Source organism: Camelus ferus, chromosome 18 (genome assembly GCF_009834535.1).
Source record: "Camelus ferus isolate YT-003-E chromosome 18, BCGSAC_Cfer_1.0, whole genome shotgun sequence".
NCBI classification, from domain to species: Eukaryota; Metazoa; Chordata; class Mammalia; order Artiodactyla; family Camelidae; genus Camelus; species Camelus ferus.
In genome coordinates, this window is record NC_045713.1 from 20,117,623 (window position 1) to 20,142,330 (window position 24,708).

General features: G+C 41.9%; 1 protein-coding gene across 3 annotated transcripts in view; it reads left to right on the plus strand.

Moving 5' to 3' along the window:
* Positions 1 to 8,292: 8,292 nt before the first annotated feature.
* NSMCE1 (NSE1 homolog, SMC5-SMC6 complex component) overlaps positions 8,293 to 24,708 on the plus strand; it is a 31,683-nt gene continuing 15,267 nt past the window's right edge. The window contains exons 1-3 of one of the 3 annotated variants that reach the window (XM_014560877.2): positions 8,478 to 8,517; positions 8,838 to 8,923; positions 14,615 to 14,761. In XM_014560877.2, the coding sequence (XP_014416363.1) occupies positions 14,626 to 14,761 (136 nt within the window). In that variant the 5' untranslated portion in view covers positions 8,478 to 8,517; positions 8,838 to 8,923; positions 14,615 to 14,625. Of the gene's footprint in view, positions 8,518 to 8,837; positions 8,924 to 14,614; positions 14,762 to 24,708 lie in introns of all 3 variants that reach the window. The other 2 variants (XM_006186675.3, XM_032460591.1) reach the window with 2 other exon arrangements.

The window sequence follows — 24,708 nt, forward strand, 5'->3', positions numbered from 1 at the left end:
CAGAGACAGGAAGATCACCAATTATTCCATTTTCCCCTTACATTTTCCAGTCCCCAGCAGTTAGGGCAGACCATGTTACTAGTTCTGACCGATGAAAATAGAGTAGAAATGACACCTGTCACTTTCAGGCTGAGGCAGTCAAAAAACCCCTGTGCAAATCTCTAGTCTCCAGATACCCTCTGCGCGGTCACGGAGGAGGCTACGTGTTCCAGGTGATGTGGCTACGAGTTTGTGGTGCCTCCGTTGGTCTGAGTCCCTGAGTGAGTGCAGAGTAGAACCTCTACTGACTCACATGGGCTATGCAGCATGACCTAGAAATAACAATTTGGGGGATATTTGTTCCAGCACCATAACCTAGCCTATCCTAAATAATGTATACCCAATATCCTTCCAATAATTTTTTTTTAATTTAAATTATCCAGAGTCAGTTTCTTAACCTAAAATAGCTTAACTAATAAACACTAAAGCACTTAGCAGTTTCTTCATTGATTACACTTACTAATGTGCATCTCTTTCATTTATTTATTTATTATTATTTTTAATGGGGGTACTGGGGATAGAACCAGGACCTTGTGCATGCTAAGCATGCACTCTACCACTGAGCCATTACCTTCCCCCTTCTCTTATTTTTTTTTTAAATCGACCTGACTGTAGGAACTACTCAGATTTCATCTTTGCATCCTACCAGACTGCTTAACACGTATAAGGATCTCAGTAACTATTAAGGTGAATGCAAAAGTTGAATGAAAATGAAACATTTGATGAGTCAACTAGACACTTTCTTTTCAACCTTGGTTCCCAAATCCATTGTCAAGTGAGTTTTAATTAAGAGATTTAAAATATGATTATACCTCTATTTCTATGATGATGGTGGCTACAAATATATGTTTTCAATCATATTATAATTGGTTGTTATAACTTCAAAAAATTTTATTAAATGCCAAAGAATAAGATACTTTTGAAACATTGGAACAAAAATAATGTTCTCTAAGCTCCTAACTCGTGATGGATGCTATATGTAGGGTTCTTAGTTTTTCATCTCCCCATCCCCACCCTCCCTCTGTCCTGATGTTTAACATCATACTGCAGACAAAGAGAGAAGCAGTGATTTGGAACTATTCATACTTTTCAAATCTGAAAAAATAAAAAAGTTGGGGAAGCTGCTGAACCAATGAAGAAGAACCATGGAGAGTAGGGAATTCTCTGCTTCCGTTCATTCTAAAAGAAGCACATGTAAAGTGAAAGCGACTTACAACCTGCTCCCAATAGCATATGTTATATTGGTAAAAAATGTGTGTGTAAACTTATAAGTATATGTAGTCCAATGTGGATGTCCAGGTATTATAAACTTATGAAACAGCTGAAAGCCCAAATTGGTTGACAGATGTAATGGAACCCCTGCCAAAGTTCTGATGGCCACCAGAGATTTACTGTTTGAACCATGTATGCTGTGCCTTTCTGAGAAGGGTAAGACTATACCATTCTGCCATTAGCATTGGAAAAATAAAAGAGCAAGAGGGAAAAGAGAGAAAATGCTTTTATTAGAGTAACCTTTAAGAAGGTGGGACATGGGACATGGGAATAAATTTAAATCAGTCCTTCTCAAACTTTGACATGCGATTGATTCTGCTGGGGATCTTGCCAAAATGCAGACTCTGCTCCAGTAGGTCAGGGCCGGGCTCAGTCTTATCCTGTGGGATGTCTCACAAGCTCCCAGGTGATGCCCACGCTGCTAGGCCATGGACCATCCTTGGACAAGCAAGTGTAGAATGCTCCTTACATGAGCAGAACAGTCACTGTAATTCAGGAGCTCTTAAAAGGCCCACTTGGGACCGCACTAAATTTGAGGTTGTGATCAGCTTGCCCTGAATTCAACCTCTGATAAGTTTTCTTTTCAAGTCAGTGAGGAAATCACTGTGACCTTGCATCTTATCTGGAAATCACTTCTCTGGTAATTTCACTCTTTAGACAACAGTTGAGAACACAGAAGGAGGCAGAACAGAGGCCGGAGAAGTGAAAATAGGTGTAACAAATCCTATACACTAAAATGTGTGCTCTTGATTCATATTTAGCTTTATGATTTCTTTTTGCCACTTTTCTAATGATACTGGTCATTTATTTGCTTAGGCCAGGGGACACTAAAAGAAGACAATTATAAGAAGAGATTAGGACTGCTGGTAGCTTGACAGAGGGAAGTGGAAATACCATAAAAAAAAAAAACTGATGTTACAATTAAAAACTCAGGGTATTCCATGCAAAGGCAAAAAGCTCAAAGAGTAGTAACTGTCCACAAAGACCTCCCTGTACTCACCAAGAAAAGTCATTGTTTGCTTAAGAGAGCAATTAAGTGTTTTAGAACTGTTAATTCAGAAATAGAAAAACTTTAAAAAATGTTATCGCTTAAAGGGATAATCTAGTTGTAATGAAAATTCCCTTCTGCATAATAATCCTCTGATGATTCTGGATGAATATGACTGCAACTGTATCCAATTTTTTTTACGGTGTCAATTTCATTATATCTAAAATCTTTATGATCACATGGACTCAATTTATTTTGAAAAATAATAGTTCTTCTGAATATAAAATAAGACATGCTTTTGGAGAAAAGTTGGGAAGTATGAGAAAGTGACAAGAAAAAAACTTGACCTGTGATCCTCCCCCCGTCAAGGGTATCCATCAATAATATGTGAGTATATATTCTTCTAGCTTTCTAGTTTTAGTCTCTGTCTCCTAAAATATTTTGCATTATGTTTTTTTGTCTGACTTAAAGTATTCTTTGCAAACATGATTTTCAGGCTACATAATGTTCTGCTGGATTTTAACTTATGCCAACCATTCTCCTTTTTAAGTAGACATTTAAGTCGTTGCCATGTTCCCCTAATGGAATTAAGGCTACGATGCACATCTTTGTACATTAACTTTTGTGTGTGTCTCTGATTCTTTCCTCAGAGAGATTCCCAGAAGTGAAATTACGAGGTCAAAGAATATGGTATGTCTAGGCTCTGGGGCCACGCCCAAATGGCCCTTTACGAAGATGGAACAGTCTACCCTGCTTCTAGTGGCGTGTGTATTTCTCATTCGAGTGTCCAAGTCTTCCTCGGACTCTAAACAGGGATCGTTTTTAAAACTGACTTTCAGGGCCTGTCTTCATCCCTCTAAGATGAGGGATGAGTACAGGGAAATCACTTTCTCTTTCTGCTCCACCAGTTCATACCCATCACTTCCACAGGATCAAACTAAACATAATGAACCCCAAATTATGTGAGAACATGGAAGCTAAACAAGACAATCACGAAAAAAATGAAAAGGATTGGACCTTTCTTTTCTCTTCTGTTTATTGCTATGTGTTTTTTTTTAAATAAGAAATATGATTTTCATTCTTTTTTGTATTTTCATTCTTCCTATTGGAAGTTTAAAAAAAAAAACACAGAAAAGTGAAAGTGAAAAAAGACAGTCATCTATTGTCCCACCATCCAACATTAACTCACTGTTAACATTTTGGCACATTTATCTCTATCCCCCCTTTTAAAGTTAATGTTTGGAAAGTTATACAAATGTTATATGAATATATGATTTTATGATTTTTTAAAAATATTTTTATTGACATATAGTCAGTTTACAATATTGTGTCAACTTTTAGTGTACAGCATAATGCTTGTCATACACGCACATACATATATTTGTTTTCATATACTTTTTCACTATAAGGTTTTATGATTTCATTTTAAAATTAGTATATTGCACATAAACCTCAAGGTTTCTTTATTTCTATCCTTATTCCAATCCCCTTCCCCTCTTTCTCAAGGTCGTCTAGTCTTTTGTGACAAGATTTCCAACACTTAAATAGAAAATATTTTTATATGCATTTATTTATCTGTTGGAAATATAAAATACTCCCATGATGCATTTCACCAATTTTGCATATGTGGTAAACCTGCTTTATCATTTGTATATCTTGCTTTTCCCCTAACTCCATTCTATACTTTGAAGATTCATCCACGGAGATTCTCGTGAGTTAATTTATCCCTTTTAATATTACACAATTATCTGTTGTACATGAATATTTTGTTTTTTCATTTCCCTATTAAAGATGTTTTCAGTTTTCCCTCTCTTGCCAACCAACCCTGTGGCAGTAAACCTTCTCAAGAGAACAAGGACAGTTTTCCCCAGTTAAATTCCTAAAAGTGGAGTTGCTAGATGAACTTTTTCAAATTCAATAACACCAGATTGTTCTCCAGAGAGGCTGTAATATTTACAACTCCACCATAGACGTATGGTAATACCAGTCTCCTCTCACCCTTGGCAACATTTTGTCATTTTTATGGGAGAAAAATGGTATCTTTTTGCTTTTATTTCCAACTAATAGTAAAGTTGAACATCTTTCTACACCTTTTTCAGCCATTTGAATTTCCTCTTCTGGAAGATACACCAGGAGACTCAGTTTTTGCATCCATGTTTGTAATATAGCCAGAGCTGAAATTCTCTTTAATCCTGCTGTTCTTGTTTTGGTGTCAAGATTAGACCAGCCTCGTAGAACGTGTTGGATAAACTACTCATCTTGTCCACATTCTGGTGTAGTTTGCCTAATGGTTTTGTTTTTTTGCTTTCTTTGTATATGCATCACTACAGGAAGACTCTTTCAGTCCAAGCATTTTGGAAGTTGGAGTCGATCTGACCGACCACGTTTTCAATTTTATTGGTGATTATTGGTTTACTTCTCTTCTTTTGGGGCCAAGATTTATAATTTGTATTTTTGTCAAAAATTGCCCCTTTTATCTAGATTTTCAAATGTATTGGCATAAAGTTGTTCACAGTATACTCTTATATTTTCTATCGATTTTACTCTAACTGGTATGTCTTTTTTGCGTTTATAATATTGCTATCTGTATCATTTTCTTGATCAATCTTATAAGAAGGCTATTTATTTTATTTGTCTTTAACAGAACACAGACTTTTGGTTTCCACAATCAACTTCATTTTCTTTTGTTTTTCATTTTACTCTTCTTTTTGCTTTTTTTCATTATTTCCTTCCTTCTATTTTCTCTTTATTTTTCTACCTTTTAAGTTGAACACTTAAATTTTGTTTCCTTGCTTTGTAATAAGTACACTTTTTAAGGCTATAAATCCCCCTCTAATTATTGTTTGAGTTGGATCCCACAAGTTTTATGTCAGGCTTTTATTGTCATTAATTTCTAAATATTATGTAATTTCTGTGTTGGTTTTCTTTTCAAGCTGTGTGTATTTTGCAGTTTCCAAAAGTATGTTCTTTAGCTTTTAAAGATATAAAGTCTTTCAACATACAGAGGTATAAAAATTAATATATTGAATGCCCAACTTAAGAAATAAAACTCAAAGGTAGGCTGATTAATTTTCCATTTTATTTTTCATAAGTAATAAATACACAGGATAAAAACCAAATTCTCCTATCTTCCCTGCCCCCTCCTCAGAAGAAAGTGCAGTTACTAATGTAAGGTATATTCTATAGTTGTATGGGTATCTTTCTGGCCCTCTTTTTGTTGATTTTTAATTGTACTTCATTGTGGTTTGTGAATGCAGTCTACAGATTCTTTGGAATTTACTGAGGCTTCCTTTGTGGCTGGTACATGGTCAGTTTCTATGAACGTTTCAACTGTTTGAAAAAAAACAGATGTGCCAACGTTCTTTGTCTAAAATACAAACCTGATCTTTCTGATAGCCGCTACCGTCTTCAGGTTAAAGACTGACCACCTTAGCCTATGACTTGGCCTCAGTTCTTCCTCTTTAGCCAAGACCTCACCCACCTCTCTTATGTACAACACATTTATGTACATGTAGCTCTTGTACCTTTAGGGTCAACTTTCAGAAGAACACTTGAACTGTCAGAGTTGTCCTGTGGCATCCAGTCCAATGTCTGGCACCTCAAAGGTCCTGATAGATACTCACGATGACAACTAGAGAATGGGCTGTCTTCTGGGGGGGGGGTGGAATCATGCTGAGAGGGGACAGACACCCTGTGGTGGGTCACTTCTTCATCATGAACTCTAATCCTTACTCACTGCTTACTCCTACTGAACCCAATCCACCTCCCTGAGACCTCTGGATGTGGTACCCTCCATGACAATTTATCAGCATCTCCCCTCCTTCCTACCTCTGCCCTGCCTACCCCATGGTGGATCATTTCAAAGGCCCTCCCACCCACACCCTCCAGCTGCTTTGCTTTTTAGAGTCAGCTGCATATCCCCAACCAAGATCCACCCCAGGATGAATCCACACTGAGCTTCTGTTCTGAGGCCCCTGACATGGGGATGGGAGGTGGTTGGGTGGTGACGGGAATCAGATGAGTGACTGTCTTCTCTACACATTCATGGTTTCAACCTTAGCTGGAACCTTACTCTTGCATTTCCTTTGGCATGTGATCTAAACCTTTTGATGCTCCTCAAATCCCCGAGCATCTCCCCAGGCCCTTTATTCAGCAGAATGATAATTTGCTAATTTATGAAGAAAGTAGAAAACATCAGGGTGAGCCTTTAACTAGCCACCTTCACCTCCTTTCCTCATGTTTCAGAGTTCATGGGTTTCTCCTCCTCTCTAGGGTAAGAGTAATCCTGCCTCCATATCCTTGACCCTATCCTCTCCAGTCTCCCCTGTTTTTATTCTGTTTTTTTCCCTCTGCTCTCAGGTCTCCCCTTCCCAAAGCACCCTGCCTAAAAGTAGTCAGCACTCCCTCAGCTTCCATGCATCCACTCCTCTTAGAGGTCGATTTAGCCTCCTTCTCTCTCTATGGCTCCTATTGGCCATCAAATTCTAAATTGGTGTCACATCTTTCTTGACCTCTCCAGAGCACTGACAATCCCGATCATGGCCTGCTTCTCCAAACCCTCTCCTACCCTATTTGCCCCTGATACCACTCGGTCTTGAATCACTTCTCTACCTTTTTTCTTGGCCCTTTGATCCTGAAATGTCCCCAGTGTTTTCTAGGTTTGTGGTTCTCCGTATTTCTCCACACACCAGGAAAGCACATGATTCATTACAAAGGGGTGGAGTCTCTACCAAGCTCTGAACACGCACTGCCATAGGAGAATGCTGGCTTATTGTCACCACATTGCCCCATTTTTCAAGAGCTGTCAGATATCCTGGGGTTTTCTGTGAAATACCTCAACTTTAAACATAGATTATGAGTTGAAACTTTGCCAAAACTGTACAGAGGCTGTTCTTTTCTTATTCGATTGCCCCAAGGCAATTTATAAAATACTTTATTAATGATGGAATTTCACATTTATTGAGGGTTTACTATGTGCCAGACACTCTTCTAAGTGGTTCACATGTATTACCTCATTTAATCTTCACAACAATCCTATCAACAAAGTGCTAATATAATCCCTGCTTTCTAGAGGGGTAAACTGAGGTGGAGAGCTTCAGTACTTTGTCCTGGGTCTCAGAGATTGAGTTTGAGAACGAGGATTCAAATCCAGATGGTTCAGCTATGGAACTCAAGCTATTAACCACTACACTCTGCTTTCTCCTCCCCTCCCCCTTCAGATGAGGAAACTGAAGTCCAGAGAGATTGAGAAGTTGTCCAAGATCACAGGAGTGGCAACCCGCCAAGTAGGGGCATGAAGCTGTCATCACACAGATAGATTCTCGCACTTCCTACTGGTCTATAATTTGTTATCTGTTACCTGTTGACCCTGCTAGACTGCATGACCAGCTCTCAGACTGGGGACAGGAGTACGTTTTTAAAATGAGTGCCCTGGAGACTGAAGACAGTCCATTCACTCTTGTTAAAAACTTCATTTATTTCTCACAACAATGCCTAGGTAAGGCAGGAGCTAACATTTAATCAGCCCTTCCTCGTGCGTTATCTCTTTTAAGCCTCACAAACACATTATTTCATAAAGACTATTATCCCCATTTGACAGAAGAAAAAACAGGCTGGGAGCAGCTAAGTGACTTGCCCAAGATCTGGCAACTAGTTAAATGGTAGAGCCATGATTCTAGCTCAGGCTAGGCTCAAGTTCTTGACCTTGACGCCACACAGTCAGTTCTACAGGTGGGGAAATTGAGGCCCGGGACAGGGTACTAACTAACCTGTGCCCACAGAATCGCGGCCATTGAGAGGGGCACGCTGCACTCCTGCTCTTCCTCCTCTTGGGTCGCGGGGTGTCACCTGTGGGGCGGGAGGCGGAGGACGAAAAGTGGAAGCCCTTTCCCGTAAAACACCCAGAGCCGCGTGGGACGCGCTAACTTGGGAACTAACTGAAGGATCCCATGGCACCATGGCAACGGCGCGGGCGGGCGGGCGAGCAGGAAGTGCGTCACTCGATGGGAGGGACGAATCTGCAATTTCCACCAATGGAGCGCCGTGTCCGGGTTCGCCCCGCCCTAAAGGTGAAGCCGAGCCCGCCTTTCTGCCATCGCCGTCGGCAGTGTGGGCTACGCTTGGGCGCCGCGGTGGGTAATCGGGGCCGCGGGGGAGCGAGGCTGACGGGGAAGGCAGAGGGCCGTCCAGGAAGGCGAGGGGCGGACGGAGGTGGTGGGGTAAGGCCCCGGGGATAGCCCGCCTGGTGTGTCGCAGTGTGGCGCCGGGGGCTCGGGGGCTGGGGCTTCTCAATTCCTGATGGGGAAACTGAGGCCCCGAGAGGGGCAGCAGAGGCATGCAGACCGGATCCTGGCCCTTCGCACACAGACAGACGTTTTAAAATCGTAATAGTGGGTGAAAAATACTTTATGTCATAATATTAGTTGAAAAATCAAAATAACAAAATTCTGCCTCAACCGAATACGTAAAATACGGCCTTCATTGACCACCCTCTCAGTCCTTGCCGTTCTCTCTGCTTCCCCCTCTGTTTTGGGTACAGAACTTTTGTACAAGTCCACAGCCCCTTCTTTTAAAGCCCTGAGGCTAGATGTATTCAGAATACCGAATTTCTTGGATTTTCGAAAGGTAATATAGTGCATATATTCAGTGTTCTGTAGAATCTTCTGGGGGGTCTGGGGCAGCGTCCTGTAATCAAATACATACTATTTCCACAGCTAAATATATGCATGTTGACACCAAGCGGGTAGGCAGCAACCATAAATAGTCTCACCTTAGGTCAGATCAGGTGTTCAAACTTAAAATATTTGGCTTTGAGAACTTTTTAGATTTGAGAATTGCAAATGAGGGACCTGGATCATAATTTTATTGTTAACTCATACGTCTCGCTTATTTGGACTAAGGTTGCCACAGTTCCTGAAATACGCTTTTGGACTCTCACTCCCTGTCTTCATCACTAACTCTGTGTCACCTTGTGCCCTCTCACCCTCAGTTTCCTCATCTGTAAAATGGGGTCAGTAATGCTTTCCTCATAAGGTTCAGGTACACGTCTAGCACTTGGCACAGATGGTGGTTTAAAATTTGCTTATTCCACAAACATTCCTATTTTTAAATTACTTGGGTAGGTGATACATGTCCATGGTTAATTTCCCCCCCTTCACAGAGACAACTAACTTCTGTGCATAAACAGTCCTATATATCTTTCACCCTCATTTTCCCACTCCTTTTCTTTAATCCATAGCAGTCTATACCATTCTATACCTGGTTCTTTTCATTAGCATTTATTTTGGCTGTTACCTAACATATTTACATTATTTTTTTTCTTTTTTTAAAATTAAGTAACACACCTGTTAAAAATGTGTGATGTAAATTTAAAGGACCAAAATACAATGGATACCCATCTACCCACCACCAAGTTAAGAAATAGAACATTATTGTATTCTCAAAGCCTCCATTGAATCCTTTCAGACCTTCCCAAAAGATAACCCCTGCTCTGAATGTTGTGTTACTCATTCCCTTGTTTTTCTTTGTACTTTTTACTATCTGTGTATCTCATGAATGCAGTGTACAGTTTTGCTAGTTTTTGGATTTTATACATGTGGGATTCTGAATATACATTTTGTGTGACTTGATTTTTGCACATAACATTACACTTAGGAGATGCATCCATGTTTCTGTGAGTAGTCTATTTCATTACTGTTTTGAATTCTGTAATATGATTAGAAATTCTTTATGTAGGTGATCTTCAGTTGGTTGGTACTTAAACTTTTGCCAGATTTTTGCTATTACATCGTGCTTTGTAAACACATTTCTTGGGGTAAATGTGGAAGTTTCTGTGAGGTGTATACATAGTGGATTTCTGGGGATATCCAGAGTTGTTAGTAATATCAAACCGTTGTCTGAAGTGATTATAAGGGCTTATGCTCTACCAGCAGTTGGTGAGTTTCAGCCTCAGCCATTCTTAAGAATTTATGCCTCTCTGATGATGGGTGAGACATTAATCACTATGGTTTTAATACTTATTTGCTTGATGACATTGAGATTGAGCATCTCTTTATTTATTAATCATTTGTGCATTCTCTTGGTAAAATTTCTCTTGCTCTTTTATCTCTTACAGTGGTCTTCCCCTTAACTGATTTACGTAAAAGTTCTTTATATGTTCTGAATATGAATCTTTTGTGGCTTAAATGTGTTTCAAATACCTTCCAGTTTGAGCTTGTCCTCTCTCTCTGTCTCTCTGTCTCTGTCTCTCTCCCCCACATTCTGTGTTTTTGGTGAGCGGAGGTTCTTAATTTTAACAAAGTCAAATTTGCCAGTGTATTCTTTTGTGATTTATACTTTTCATATCTTTTGAAAAAATCCTTCCCTACCTTTGGGTCATAAAGATAGACTCCTATATTGTTTTCTTTAAGTTTTATGTTTCTTTTCTTATGACCCTAATCCTCAAGAATTGATTTTTGTGCATAGTGTGAAGTAAGGGTCTAGTTTTATTTTTATTATTTTAATTTTTTCACATATGGATAAGGGGTTGTTCTGGCACCTTAAACTGGAAAGTCTGCTTTGATCTGGAGTTCCATTTCTCCAGCGTATCAGGTGTCCATATATGCAGACGTATCTATTTCTTAGTTGCCTGTTCTGTTCGGTTGGTCTTATGTGTCCATTTCTGCACCATTATCACATTTTATTTGTTACTCTAGCTGTATAAGTCTTGGTACCTGGTAGGACAGTCCTGCCTTTATCATCTCCAAAATGTCTTTGCCATTTTGCCTTTACGTTTTCTATGTGAATTTTAGAACCGTCTTGTCAGATCACACATGGACATGTGCACAGAGCCTGTTAGGATTTTGCTTGGGATTACATTGATTCAGTTGCATTGGATCCATTTGGATTTTAAAGTGATTACTTTGTAACATTTCATCCTTAAGTATTTGTTGTGGGGTTTTGTAGATGTCATTTAGTAGAAAAAGGAGATTTCCTTTGATTCCAAGTTAATTAAAAAGTTTTTAGTATGAACAAATGTTGAATTTTATCAGTTATAGTTTCTGCATTTGATCAAGATGATTATATGCCTTTTCTCCTTTTTTCTATTAAAATGTGGTGGCTCTGTCAGTGTGGTGGCTCAGCATTGTTTGGTTTTCTTTTTTTGCCCCCAGCTTTACTGAGATATTACTGACATACGATATTTGATTGATTTTCAGATGTTAAACCATTGCTGGGATAAACCCAACTAGATCACAATATATTGTCCTTTTTACACTGCTAGATTTGATTTGTTAACATTTTGCTTAGGACTGTTGCAGCTATGGTCATGAAAGATATGAGATTTTCATGTTCCTTTGTTTGGTTTCAGTGCCCAACTTATGTCAGCCTTATCAGATGATTTGGGGATGGTTTGCTCTTTTTTGTTTCCCTTTTTCATTTCAAATATTGGTTATATATAAGTTTTTTCGGAAAATCTTCCGGAGGCTCATCACTTTTATTAAGTTTTTTCAAAGAATCACTTTGGTTTCATTGATCTTTTCAGATATACACTTATTTTCTATTTCATTGGTTTCTGGTCTTTATTATTTTCTTTCTTTAACTTTCTTTGGACTTAATTTGCTGTTATTATTTTTATAGCTTCTTTAGATGGATGTCTAACTCATTAATTTTCATGCCCCCCAATATATAAACATTTAAGTCTATTTCTCTCTACTGCTTTAGTTGCCTCCCACTAGTTTCTATGGGTAATATTTTGCTATTTTCAGTTCAAAATATTTTCTAATTTCCATTAATAATTCCTCTTTGATAATGTGTTACTTAGGAGTGTGTTTCTTAAATTCTAAACAGTTTTTCTAGTTTTCTTTTTGTTTCTGGTTTCCGCCTTTACTGTATTGCAGTCAGAGAACATGTTCTGTATGAGACCAGTCCGTCACAGTTTGCTAAGACTTGCTTTGTGGCCCACACATGGCAATTTGAAAAATTATTTTGGGTATGCTTGAAGTTTTCTAGATTCTGTAGCTGTTGGCTGCAATGTTTTATGCATGTCCATTGGATTAAACTTTTTGCTGTGTTTTACAAATCTTCTCTAAACTTACAGATTTTTTGGGTTCATTTTACCAGTTATTGAGAGGGCTATGTTAAAATCTCCCACTGTGGTTATGGGTTTGTATGTTTATTTTTGTAGTTCTGATGATTTTTGCCTTAACTGTTTTGAGGCCCTGTTATTGGATGCCCAAAACACTTAAAATGATCATATCTTCTTTGGAATTGAACCTTTTTATCGTTTTATAGGGACCTTCTTTATCTTTAGTAATGCTTCTGCCTGAAAGTCTACTTTGTGTCATATTAAAATAGCCACACCAGATTGCTTTTGGTTAGTTTGCAGAGTATATATTTTTCTGTCCTTTGAATTTTTTGGCATTCTGATGTTTTAGTGGTAACTTCTATATCATATAGCTAGATTTTATTCATTAGTCATTTGACAAGTTTTTAATCTGGTTTAACAGCCTGTCTGTATCACCTCTTTAAAGAACCTTAGTTTGGTGAGCCTGAGTCTCCAAAGTTTCTGGGATAAAAGTCCAAATTCCTTAGCCCAGCACATTCTGTTCTTGTGCCCAGAACAACCACTGGCAAATACCCAACAAAGTTACCAAATACCCAAAAAGGGTACCAAGTACCCAAAAAGAGGTACTTGGTACGTTAAAATAGAATGGATGAATGAAGATACCTGATCCTAGTGACAGGAAAAAAACTTGGCGGGACTTGCGGACTGGCTGGATCTGAGGCTGAGGTAGAGGAGGACCAGAGTTTGATGCTCAGGTCTATGGTGTCTCTATGACTGGTGGTGTCTGTATCACCCAAACCACATGATTCTCAAAGAGGACTTGGGAGGAAAAGAGTTGAGGATGTTGGAAGAAAAGATGAGTCCAGTTTGAGGTTGAGATGTGGGGAGATGTTCTTGAGGATATCTTAGCAGGCAGAGAAGCTGGTCATGAGGCAGTGCAGCTTCCCAGCTCTGAGGCTCAGATGGTGATGCCGTCTAGAAAGAAAAGTAACCAGCCTTTTTGTGTGTCTCCTAGTTCCAGGTTCTTGGCAAACCCTTGGTAGTCATTTCTCATTTAAACTGCATTCTTTTGCCTTAAAGACAGTTATTATTATCCCTGTTTTATAGATGAAAAGACTGAGGCTTCGGGATGAAACAGGTTAGCTAAAAATGTTTCTGTGTTATATTTACCTAAGGTAATAGTGAATTTCTTGTAAAATCATGGCATCACCTGAAGTGAACGTTAAAACCTCAGAATTCCAGGCCCCTCCACAGTCAGAACGTCCAGAAAAGGCCTGGGGATCTGCATTTTTTATACACAGGTTAGCTGATTCTTAAGATCAGGAGGGTCTGGCAAGCACTGGTCTCAAAGCCACCTGCCTAGTTCTAAAGCCATGGTCTTTACCCCTGCACTGTGCCACCTCTCTGTGGCAGGAGCAGGCTTTTTGATCAGGGCTAGTACAATCCTTTTGTCAGCTCTGACCTTTGTGGCTTGTGGAAAGATAGCATTTTAGTAGAGAGCAGGAGATTTTAAAAACACCCCGCAGTCCTATCATGACAGATGTTTTATTAGTGGTTTGGGAGAGGAGAAGGAAACTAGCATTTATTAAATGTTTACCACCAGCAGTTCTCTAAGCAGTGAACGTTATTCTAATTTTGTAGTAAGAAAAGGGGCCTCAGCTAAATTTATCCCAGGCCATAGATCTGGTAGGAGGCTGAGTCAAGTTTCAGACCCAGAATTGTCTCCTGGTAAAAATAGCTAACACTTTTTCAGTGATTAGTCTGTTACTAGGCTCTTATATATGTGTTTGTATGTGTGTATTTATTTATTGAGGAATTGTTGATTTGCAATATTATTTAAGTTTCAGGTGTACAGCATAGTGATTCACAATGTTTAAGGGTTATACTCCATTTAGAGTTATTATAGGCTTTTATGTGTATTAACTCATTTAATCCTCGTAGTAACCCTAGGGAGGATGTTTCTGTCATCTCTGATCTGAGACTGAAGTGCTTGGAGGTTAAGTTTCCCAATTTCACACACCTGAGTGGTGAAGCCTGCTGTGATTCCAGGCATCCCGGCTGCCTCCAGAGTCCACCCTTCTCACTGCTGCCCAGGACTAAATCACCTAGCCCCTGACTTGTGTCCTTTTCATTTTTTGTGCTAAATCAGCATGATGAACTTGATTTTAAAAACTGTAACAAATTTCTGTTTGTTCATGTCAGTTGGTACGGAGCATGGAACATTGCTTTTGGTGTGCCCGGAGGTGACTGGGTTTCTTTGACTTCTTTTTCAGTTCCCCCAGCCATGCAGGGCAGCACGAGAAGAATGGGCGTCATGACCGACGTCCACCGGCGCTTTCTCCAGTTGCTGATGACTCACGGAGTGCTGGAGGAGTGGGACGTTAAGCGCCTGCAGAAGCACTGCTATAAGGTCCATGACCGTAAGTGCCGTTTCCTGTTCCCGGGGTGCGCTGGTACCGTGTGACCAGGGACTATGACATTGGAGTAATACCATGTAACCAGTCAACCCATACTCCTGACCTGGGCTTCTAGTCTCTCACGATCTCATGCCAGCCCATCTTTCTCATCTCATTTCCAACTTTTAATATTTTAAAAATAAATCTGACAGTTGACTCTGAAGCTGGATAGTCATGGTTCACACCAAGGCTCTAGTGCATTCTCCAGTTCGAGTTTCTTCATCTCTAAAATGAAGATAATTATTTGTAGTTGACTGGTTCAGAGGATTAAGAGACGTGATACATACAGAACACCTGGCACAGGGACGGGGCTCTGTCAGCTGTAGAAAGTAAGAGGGCAGCTTAGCACAGGGGTGAAGGGCACAGCTTTGGACTTGGCCAAACCAGTAAAGTGCCACCTCTGCCCTGTGCCATCCAGGGCACTGGGCGTGTCTTCTCGGTGGCTTGTTGGGAGGGGTAGATGGGGTGATAAGCGTGAAGCGCTTAGAGGCAGGACCTGGCTTCAGTAACGAGGTGGCAGTAGAAACAATTAGGATCAACTTTGATAGATCAGTAAAGTCAATATTGGTAGATCTTAATGAAAAAGAGAGTTGATAAATTATACCTATTGTACGATGCCACTGTGTTAAGTTTTTTGTAAAACTTAGTGCCCTTTATTGTTCATGAATACATACATCTGCATGTAAAGATATGAAAATGGATTCTAGAAGGATGTGTGATACACTGTTAGCTGCTTGCCTTTGGGGAGAGGTGGAGTGGGGTTGTTTTCTTACTAGAAATCAAAGGACACTTCCTTGTTACCCTATTTTGTTCTTTAAAGAAAAATAAGACTTGAAGCAAACATGGCGTTATTAGTATAGTCTAATGGTTGTCCTGATTAACAGGAATGTTAAGCGTTCATTCTTTATTCTATGTTTTAGTCTTTCTGTATTTTTAATTTTCAAAAGAAGAGTGGAAGGAACATACAGGGGAACCAAGGCAAAAGGGGTGGCGAAAGGTACGGGGGGGGGGCCAGTGAACGGACAGGATACAGGGTACCACGTTGAGAGCTGCAGTTCATGGCGTGACAGAGGCAGAGACATGCTCCTAGGGAGCTGAGGGGGGAAGGGGAAAGGGGGAGACAGCGAGTATGGAAACAGCATCCTTCCATGACATGCAGAGGACGAGGAAGGAGGGTGGCATATAGAGAAGAGGCAGGTTTGAGGCGGCTGGTGCCGTGAAATTCTGGAGCTGGATGGGGCACGTCAACAAATTAAAAGCTTGGAAGGGTCCTACAGTAAGGAATCCTTTTTAACTTCGTTTGATGCCATGTGTCTAAACTTAATTGACCTACAAATAACATAGCTTGGGAAACTTTGGACAAGAAAATAAGATGTGTGGGAGGAGAATAAATTCCTTTGGTTTGTAGGTTTACAGATGATGAAGAAGCCATAATTGTACACCATAGTCATTTTTTTTTTAAACTTAATTCTGTGGACATTACAGACCTCTAGAAGGATTTGAGGCAGGAGAGTGACATAATTATTGCTGGTGAAAATATATCTGCTCTGATTGCCTGTACTGGGGTGGACAGGGGTCTTTGGTGAGAGCCTCCTTTATGGAAAGGGAATATTATTCCTGTCAAGCTACATTTTCTTGCTCTTCGAAAAGCACAGCAAGACTTTGAACTTGGCCCTCAGTGTCCTCCAGTGATGGGCAGTCATGCTTTTCTTAATCTGATCTATATCACAGTTCCTTCTCCATTTTAGTTTCTCATCTGAGTCCTGAAGGTGAGCTTTACTGTTGATGGGGAAGTTTCAGAGCTCACTGTAAGAAGCTCCGTGATGCCTGAGTACTAAAAATGAAAGTGTTTTTGCCTTTATTTGACCTTTAAAGTTGTCATGACCTAATTTAGGAAAGTCCTGTAGAAGGTGTCTAGGAATTGACTTATTCTTCACACTTTATGTACCGTTTCTGTGCATCAAGATATGGTGATGGCTGTGGTCGTCAGGATTGGACTATAGTTTTTCTCTCATCCTTCATTAAAAAGAAGAGAGAAAAGCTTGTTTCCAAGCATTAATGTTATTTGAGAGATTTTAAAACAAGGAATGATGGAATGAAATGATCTGAAATTAAGTCAAAACTTCTGAGACCAGTATTATTAATTGCCTATCTTTTGAAGAGATTCCCAGGAAATTCCCCTTTTACCAACTGGAAAAATACTTAAGAAACAAAGGAGTGATTGAAACTGCAAGTTTTTCTGATTGCAGGTTCCCACGTTTGTCCTGTTTATCAGAGCACTTCCTATTCTGGGTTCTTGTTTGGGCTCTCTTCTTACTGTCATTAGGGGAAAGCAAATTCCCCACATCTCCTGGCCAGTAAAGAATTTAGATTTTTTTTTCTGATGTTCTGGTGTAAAGCCTTAGCCTTTCTTCGTGGCCCTGGGGACCTGTGTTCCTAGAGCACCTTAGGTTTTGGTCCAGGGCTTGCATATGTGTGTGGCCATCTGGCACCACTTCCTAAGACTCCTCTATGCAAGGACTTGTGATACAGAGATGAACTTTTGCTTCGCCTTGGGTCTTGTGAGTCATACAGACACGGAGTCAGATGATTCCAGTGTAAGCCCCCTTGATGGAAGTTGGTACAGGAGGCCTAGGGAGTAGTGGTTAAGAAGACTTGGATTTGAGGATTTCCACTTTTTTCCTGGGGGGGAGGGTAATTGTGTATATTTATTTATGCTTAGGGGAGGTGCTGGGGATTGAACCCGGGACCTCATGCATGCTAAGCTTGTGCTCTACCACTCGAGCTATACCCTCCCCTGCTGAGGATTTCACTTTTGATCATGATAGAGTAACAGGGACTAATTTACCTTCCTGTCTAAAACAGTCAAAAAGTGGACAAAATAAACGCAACATTGGACATTAGTCAGTGGAGGACAGTGATCTCTTGAGAGGTAGGCACTGAGGGTTTTTTTTTCCCTCTTGACACCAAATACATATTTTCTTTTTCAACACTACCTTTCCAGTTCTCTGGACACAGCTGGGTGTCCAGTAACTCAGTTCAGTTCTGCACTGTCTACCTGGAGTTAACGTCAGATCCCACCAGTTAAAGGGGCTCAGTCCCAAAAGACTACCCTTACTTCAAGATGCTGGTCACAAGTTCCCGGCCACCCCGTCTTCTGACTGACCGGCCATAAATCAGGGGTTCTCATGACCCCCTCCTCAGGTTCAATAATTTGGTAGAATAGCTCACGGAACCCAGGAAAATGCTTTACTTGCATTTCTGGTTTATTACAAAGGATACAACTCGAGAAGAGCCATATGGATAAGATGCACAGGGCAGGGCCTGGGGGCAGGGGTGGTTTGGAGCTTCCACGCCCTCTCTGGGTGCTCTACCCTCCTAGCACTTTGATGTGTTCACCATCCTGGAAGCTCTCCAGATCTCATCACTTGGGGATTTTTTAAATGGAGGTTTTATTACACAGGCATGATTGCTTGAAGCATTGGTGATTAGCTCAGTCTCCTCTCCGTGTACTTGTGGGATAGAGCTGTAAGTTCCAAGCAGCTAATCAAGGCTTGGTCCTTCTGGCAACCAGCCCCCATCCTGAAGTTATTAGTCATTAGAACAAAAGACCCTCCTGCCACTTTATCATTCAGGAAATTCCAAGGGTTATAGGTGGTCTGTGCCAGGAACCAGGGACAAAGATCAAGTCTCTTTCTTACACCACAGGAAGGAATGAGGTGAGCACTACAGTTGCCTCAGCTCACTGCCATGAGAGAGTTTTCCAGCCACGGCACGGGAGAAACCCAGGCAGAGCTAGACAGACTCTCTGAGTTGGGGAGATGGAGATGAGCGTTCAAAGAGACAAAAGCAGCGAGGGTTTGCAGGACAGAGTAGGGGAGGAAAGAGATGCACAGAGAGAAAAGCAGAGATCTGTAGAGGACCCCTCCACCCCATCAAGGATCCAGCCGACAGCTGATCAGCAAGGGAACTCCCGGAGGTGAGGGCAAGAACCAGCTGGAAGAATCAGGGAAACAATGTGGGATATTCCCACAGGGCTGGGTGTTGTGCCTGTTCCAGGCCCCATGGCTTCCCTGGTGAATTCTACCAAGCATTCAAGGAAGAAGTAATACCAGTTCCACCCAAACCCTTCCAGAAAATTGAAGAGAAGGAAACACTTCCCAACTCATTCTGTGAAGCTTGCGTTATCCTGCTTCCAAAGCCAGATGAAGACATTGCAAGGAAAGAAAACTGAAGACCAAGATCCCCATGAACATAGATGTGAAAATTCTAAACACAATGTTAGCCAATCTAATCCAGCAATTAAAGAGATATTAAAAGAATCGAATAAAAGAAAGAATAAAAAAGAAGATATAATATGACCAAGTGGGGTTTATCCCAAGAGTGCAGGATTTATTTAGCATTTGAAAATCAATCAATGTAATTCACCATTTTAACAGACTGAGAAAGAAAAACCATATCTTCATCTCAATAGGTACAGAAGAAGCAATAAACAAAATCCAGTATCTACCCTGGCATGATGCAGCAGAAGTTTCTTACGGAAAACTAGAGATCCTCAGTGCATTCTGTAGTGACAGAAAGTGGGCCAGTGGTTGCCTGGGGATCGCCTAGGGGAGAGTTGTGAGGGGTGGGAGACAGGGATTACAAAGAGCCGAGAGGAGACTTTTAGGGAGTGATGGTTATTTTTATTATCTTGACTATGGTGATGATTTCAAGAGTGTGTATGTATGTCATAACTTACTAAATTGTACACTTTACATTTGTCAGTTATATCTCAACAAAGCTGTTTGAAGAAAATCTGCATCTACTTTGCTACTTGGTAGCTGTGTAACTTTAGTCAATCACTAAACCCCAGAGCTTCAGTTTTCCTGTCTGTGAAGTGGGACTGGAGATACCTGCCACTCAGGGCTGTTTGTAAAAATTATGTATGTGATCTGTGATAGGTGCTTTGTGGCCTGTAAGTGTCCAATAAATGGAAACAGGTTTCCAAAATGTAGCTCATTCTCTTGGTCTCATAAGGCCCTGCATCATCTGTGTGGGACCCTAAGAAAATAGATGCAGCATCCAGGAAAAGCATCCTTTCTATCCTGTATCCAGGGCTTACCTGGAGAGGCACCTTCCTTGGGGTCTGACTCACAAGAGAGTTGGCAAGTAGTTGTAGTATGTTTCCTAAACTATTAGTTCAGTTTCCTAGAAACAAAGCAAGCACGGTAGCCTGAATTCTGACGCCTTCGCAAGAGGTCCAGGGCCTCTTGGGAGGAAGTGCTTGGTCCTGATGATGTTGTCAGAAAGTGGTACTGCCCAGTGCAGATCTTGAGGGGGCCCTGAACCCGAGACTGACTCTTGGTTGGAATGTGTGTCATCGATCACGCGGCTTTACTGGGCAGAAGCAGAAGGTGGCCACAGCCCACAGTTTCATGGCAACAATTGTCTCAAAGTTATTTGCCTTACTAAAATGTTTTGGGGCTGATATTTCTGATTTTCTTTTTTTTTGGTTGACCAAGTTGGGTTTTAGAGGATCACTAGGTCCAGCCTCCTCGTCTGGCAAAGCAGGAGGCAGAGGCCCCTAAACGCCTGTGCACTGTGTAGCTGCTTCTCACGCTGGCTCCAGGCCCCCCACTGCTGAATGCCGCCTTCCAAGTCGGTGCCAGATTCACTGAGGGCCTTCCTTGCCTGAAGCTGCTAGGGTTGCTTTTTAAATTTATTTTTTATTTTGAAAGAGTTCCAAACTCACAGGAGAGTTGTAAGAATAGTACAGAGAACCTTTCCCTCCTGAATCACTTGAGAACAGGTTAGCAGTTTGAAGTTCCATCACCCCTACATTTTTTAGGGTGTGTTTCCTTCTGGCAAAGACATTCTCCTAAATAACCACAGGCTAACCATTAAAACCTGGTGTTAACATCGGTTCATCACTGTCATCTAGTCCACAGACCCCACTGGAGTTTCTTCAGTTGTCTCAATGTTGTCTTTTTTAGCAAAGGATCCACCCCAGGGTCATGTGTCACATTTAGTTGTCATGTATGTCTCTTTAGGCTCCTTCAATCGGGAATAATTCCTCAGTCTCTCCTGGAGTTTTATGACCTTGGTATTTTTGAAGATTACAGGCTAATTACTTTGTAGAACAGCACTGTCTGAGAGAAATACGATGCCATATGTCATTAAAGTTTCCTGATAGCCACATTAAAAAAAAGCAGAAAGAAACAGGTGAAATTAACATCCGAAATGCTATCATTTGAACGTGTGATCAATATAAAATAAATTATTAATGAGGTATTTTACGTTTTTTAATGCTACGTCTTTGCAGTCCAGTGTCTGTTTTACATGGACAGCAGACCTTAATTTGGACTAGCCTCACTGCCAGCGCTCAGTCCACCTGTGCGCCAGGGGCTGCCGTACTGGGTAGCATAGTTGTAGAATGTTCCTCAGTTTAGGTTTGTCTGGTGCTTCCTGCTGATTCAGTTCAGTTTATACATTTTATTTTTGCGGAAATAATACGGAAATGGTGTTGTGTTTTCGCATCCTGTCTGGTGGTATACAGTGTGGATTCGGATGGTATCTGCCAGGTTTCTCCACTGTAAAGTTACTCTTTTTCCTGTCATTAATAAGTATTTTGCAGGGAGGGACTTTGAGATAAGGTAAAAATCGTTTTGACCCACTAGTTTTATCATTCACTGGTGTATCGTCCCTAAATTTGTTCATTCTTAAATGGTTGCCAGAATGATGTGAGGTCCTGTTCTATACTCTCCAGCAGTAACATTTTATAATTAATTATATTATATTGTTATGCTTTAAATTTTAGTGGTTTTTAAAATTATCTGTTGTTCTCAGGATAAATTAAAGTATCTAAAATTTAGGTTAAAAAATTAAGACTTGACATTATTTCAGTGAGCAGAATAAATAATATGATATTAAGGCAAAAAAAGAAATAGTAAACTGAAATGCATGTACCAAAAATAGATGAGAAACACAGTATCAGAGTGTCAGAGGAGCACTGGGGATGATAGATATTTTCCGTTTTTGTCAAACCTTGCATCAGCCCTCATCTTAGCTGTGTTTTTCTTACTCAGATTTGCACGGCTGTATCTGCTCCATTGTCTTGGGGCCTGTCTCAGGGCTCAGGCACATCGCTGGGTGGCATGCATTAGTGGTGAGTCAGTGATGCTGTTGACTTTTTGGTTTGGTATTCCATCTTGTATCTACAGTCACTTCTGTACGCACCTCCTCTTTCCATGGAGGACTTAGCGATGATTAGATGCTGGTTCCAAATAAGTATTCCGCCTGCTTGTAATGATTTCATCGTACACTTCTCCCCTTTCGCCATGATGAACAGTTAAAAAGCTTGCTACTGACAGCCCACTTGCCTTTCCAGTTAATCAAGGCGCATTAGGCTTGTGATCATAACTGAAAAGAGGCATAAAGTTAGCATGAAAAGGAACATCTCAAATGTGGCTTGATGAAGTCTTCAGCTGTTTCACAGCAGGCAGTCGTACTTGGGCAGGGGTCTTTGGGTTCTGGAAGCTCTGCAACCACAAGGATGTGAGTGTTGTTGCTTTCAGGACTCTGGCTCTTGAAGGGCTCGCTGTGTCTGAATCGCAGCCAGCCCTTGATGGCTTCGTGCAGTGTAGCAACGCGGGGCGGGGCGGTCCCCAGCAGTCCTTTCAGGCCCGTACAGGCTTGCTGAGCCGGGACTTGTGTGTGCTGCACACTCTCCCGGCGCGGGCCTCCTTTGGTTTGGAATGCGTCTTGTATTGGAACCCCGCCGCGAGGGGAGGGGCTGTGAGGGGCTGTGGGAGGACTGCGGACAGATTCCTCAGGAGGGTCAGTACACGCACCACTGGCAGGAAGAGTGAAGCCATTTTTTGAAGACACAGATTCAATCAGGGACTTGGGAAAGGTCTTTTTTCCCCCCACTTTCTGAGTCCCAGCTTCCTGTTTTATAAAGGAAATCTTATCTACCCCAAGGAAAAGTTGTGAGGATTAAACAGGGAACTTATGTGCAGTGCCTGGCACAGAGCGTTTCCTGGTACATGTTCAGTGTGTGCTGCCTGCTGCCCCTTCCTTCCTCGTGTGTCCCTCTGAGTCATCTGATCTCAGATCCCCGCAGTGGGGGCTGGGAGGTGAGGTACTGGGACTCAGAAGATCCCTAATGTTGGTAAATGGTGTGATAGCAATTATTATGTTGGCCATAAGGCTGAATTTCTGATGCTCGGATTTTCTCTGAAAATCTAGGAAGTATAGTCACTATTTCCTTGTGGAAGGAAATTATGAATGTAAGTGCTGGGATGGAGTGTGAGTGACAGAAGGAAGGCCAGTGTGGTGGGAGTGTAGACCGAGGGGGTGCACAGGAGTGTGACTAAGGGTTAGGGGAACCACTGGTAGCTTCTGGGCTGTAGGTGATAGTGCCAGGACCTGGCCCCACCCTAGCTGCACGTGGAGGACAGCTGTCAAGGGCTAGAGTGGATGCCAGGAGATCATAGGAGGCCTGTTTTATACTCAGAGGCAAGGTGGTGGGGACCCAGAGGAAGGATGTCATGAACTGGACGAATGTGGCCAGAGTCATCTCTCTGGTGGCACCACCGGCCTGCACACGCCATTCAGCCACCCTCCTAACCCCTGCCAGGGACAGGGTACAGAGCCAAGTCCTGTAGGACAAACTGTGGACACAAGCGAAGCCCACCCAAATGAGAACAGGCAAGGGCTGTCTATTCCCAGCTTGCCCCAGCAAGGGAGTCAGCCACCTTCATGTGTGTTTTGGCAGAGACTGGATGGCAGGCAGAGGAGGGGAAAGCTGGACAGTGGAGAGGAGGGACGGCTCCAGCTGTGCCCTGACTGGAGGCTGCCGGCTCAGGGAAGCTGGGGGTGGGCTGACTAGGGGCAGGACATCCTGTGATCGGTTCGGGGAGCATACTTGACTTTTCTCTGGTTGGTCCTAAGTTGGAAGCAAGGACAAAAATTAAGGAAGCTGTCAGTTATTAATCAAGACTTGGTAATTTTGAGCCAGAGGTTATTGTTTGGCTTCCTGAACTGGTTGCTAGAGATAGTGGTCTGACTCCCTGCAAGTCTGACTTAAAGGAAGCTGGCTGGCTTCCTGGGCTGGTCCCTCCAGATGACGGGTTGGCTCCCTGGGCTGGTTGCTGCAGGTTGTGGGTCAGAGCCCTGTCTTCACGTGTGGTCTGCCCACTGTCCATTTATATATCCGGTCACTCAGAAGAACTCATGTGACACAGTCTGTTCCTTTGTGTTGCTCACCATCCAGCTTCTGTGAGAGACCATAGCCACCTGTTTGTTGGGTCAGAGGACAGAGTGGGTTGCGCTGTCACCAGGCCTCTATTACAGCAGGGTTCCAGCCTGCATCAGAATTTGAAAACTGGTAGAATGTCACTGGGATTGAGCTCACAGGCATGGTTTGTTTGCCCCACAGTATTTCCAATTTAAAAAAATTAATTACCATGTTAAAAACAACAACTAGGAGATTTCTCATAAAAATCCACATATTGGGCATGTGGCCAGAGCAGAAGAGCCCTGCCTCTTCTGATGGGACACGTGCTCTCCACTTCACCCTGTGTCCATTCGAGCCCACATCTGTGCTTCTTGTGTGGCCTCTGTCGGCATCTGGTTTGTCAGTGTCCACAGGCTCTGCTCCGGTGAAGCCTGGGGGAGATAAAACGGAGCTGCTGTTACTCAGCAGGGGCGGCGGCTGTGCCCCACAGGCCCCTCCTCGGCTCCCTGGGGCTCCCTGGGATGGGGGGGGTGGCGCCGCCATGCGTCTCCGTGACAGATGGACCACCTGTTTTCAGGGGGCGAGTTGGAAGTGACATGCACATAACAGCATCAGCAGTAAAGTGCTGCTGAAGGAGGTTTGGTTTTCTGTGGCTGTTTACAGCGTCATTTGGACTTTGCCCTGCCTGGGC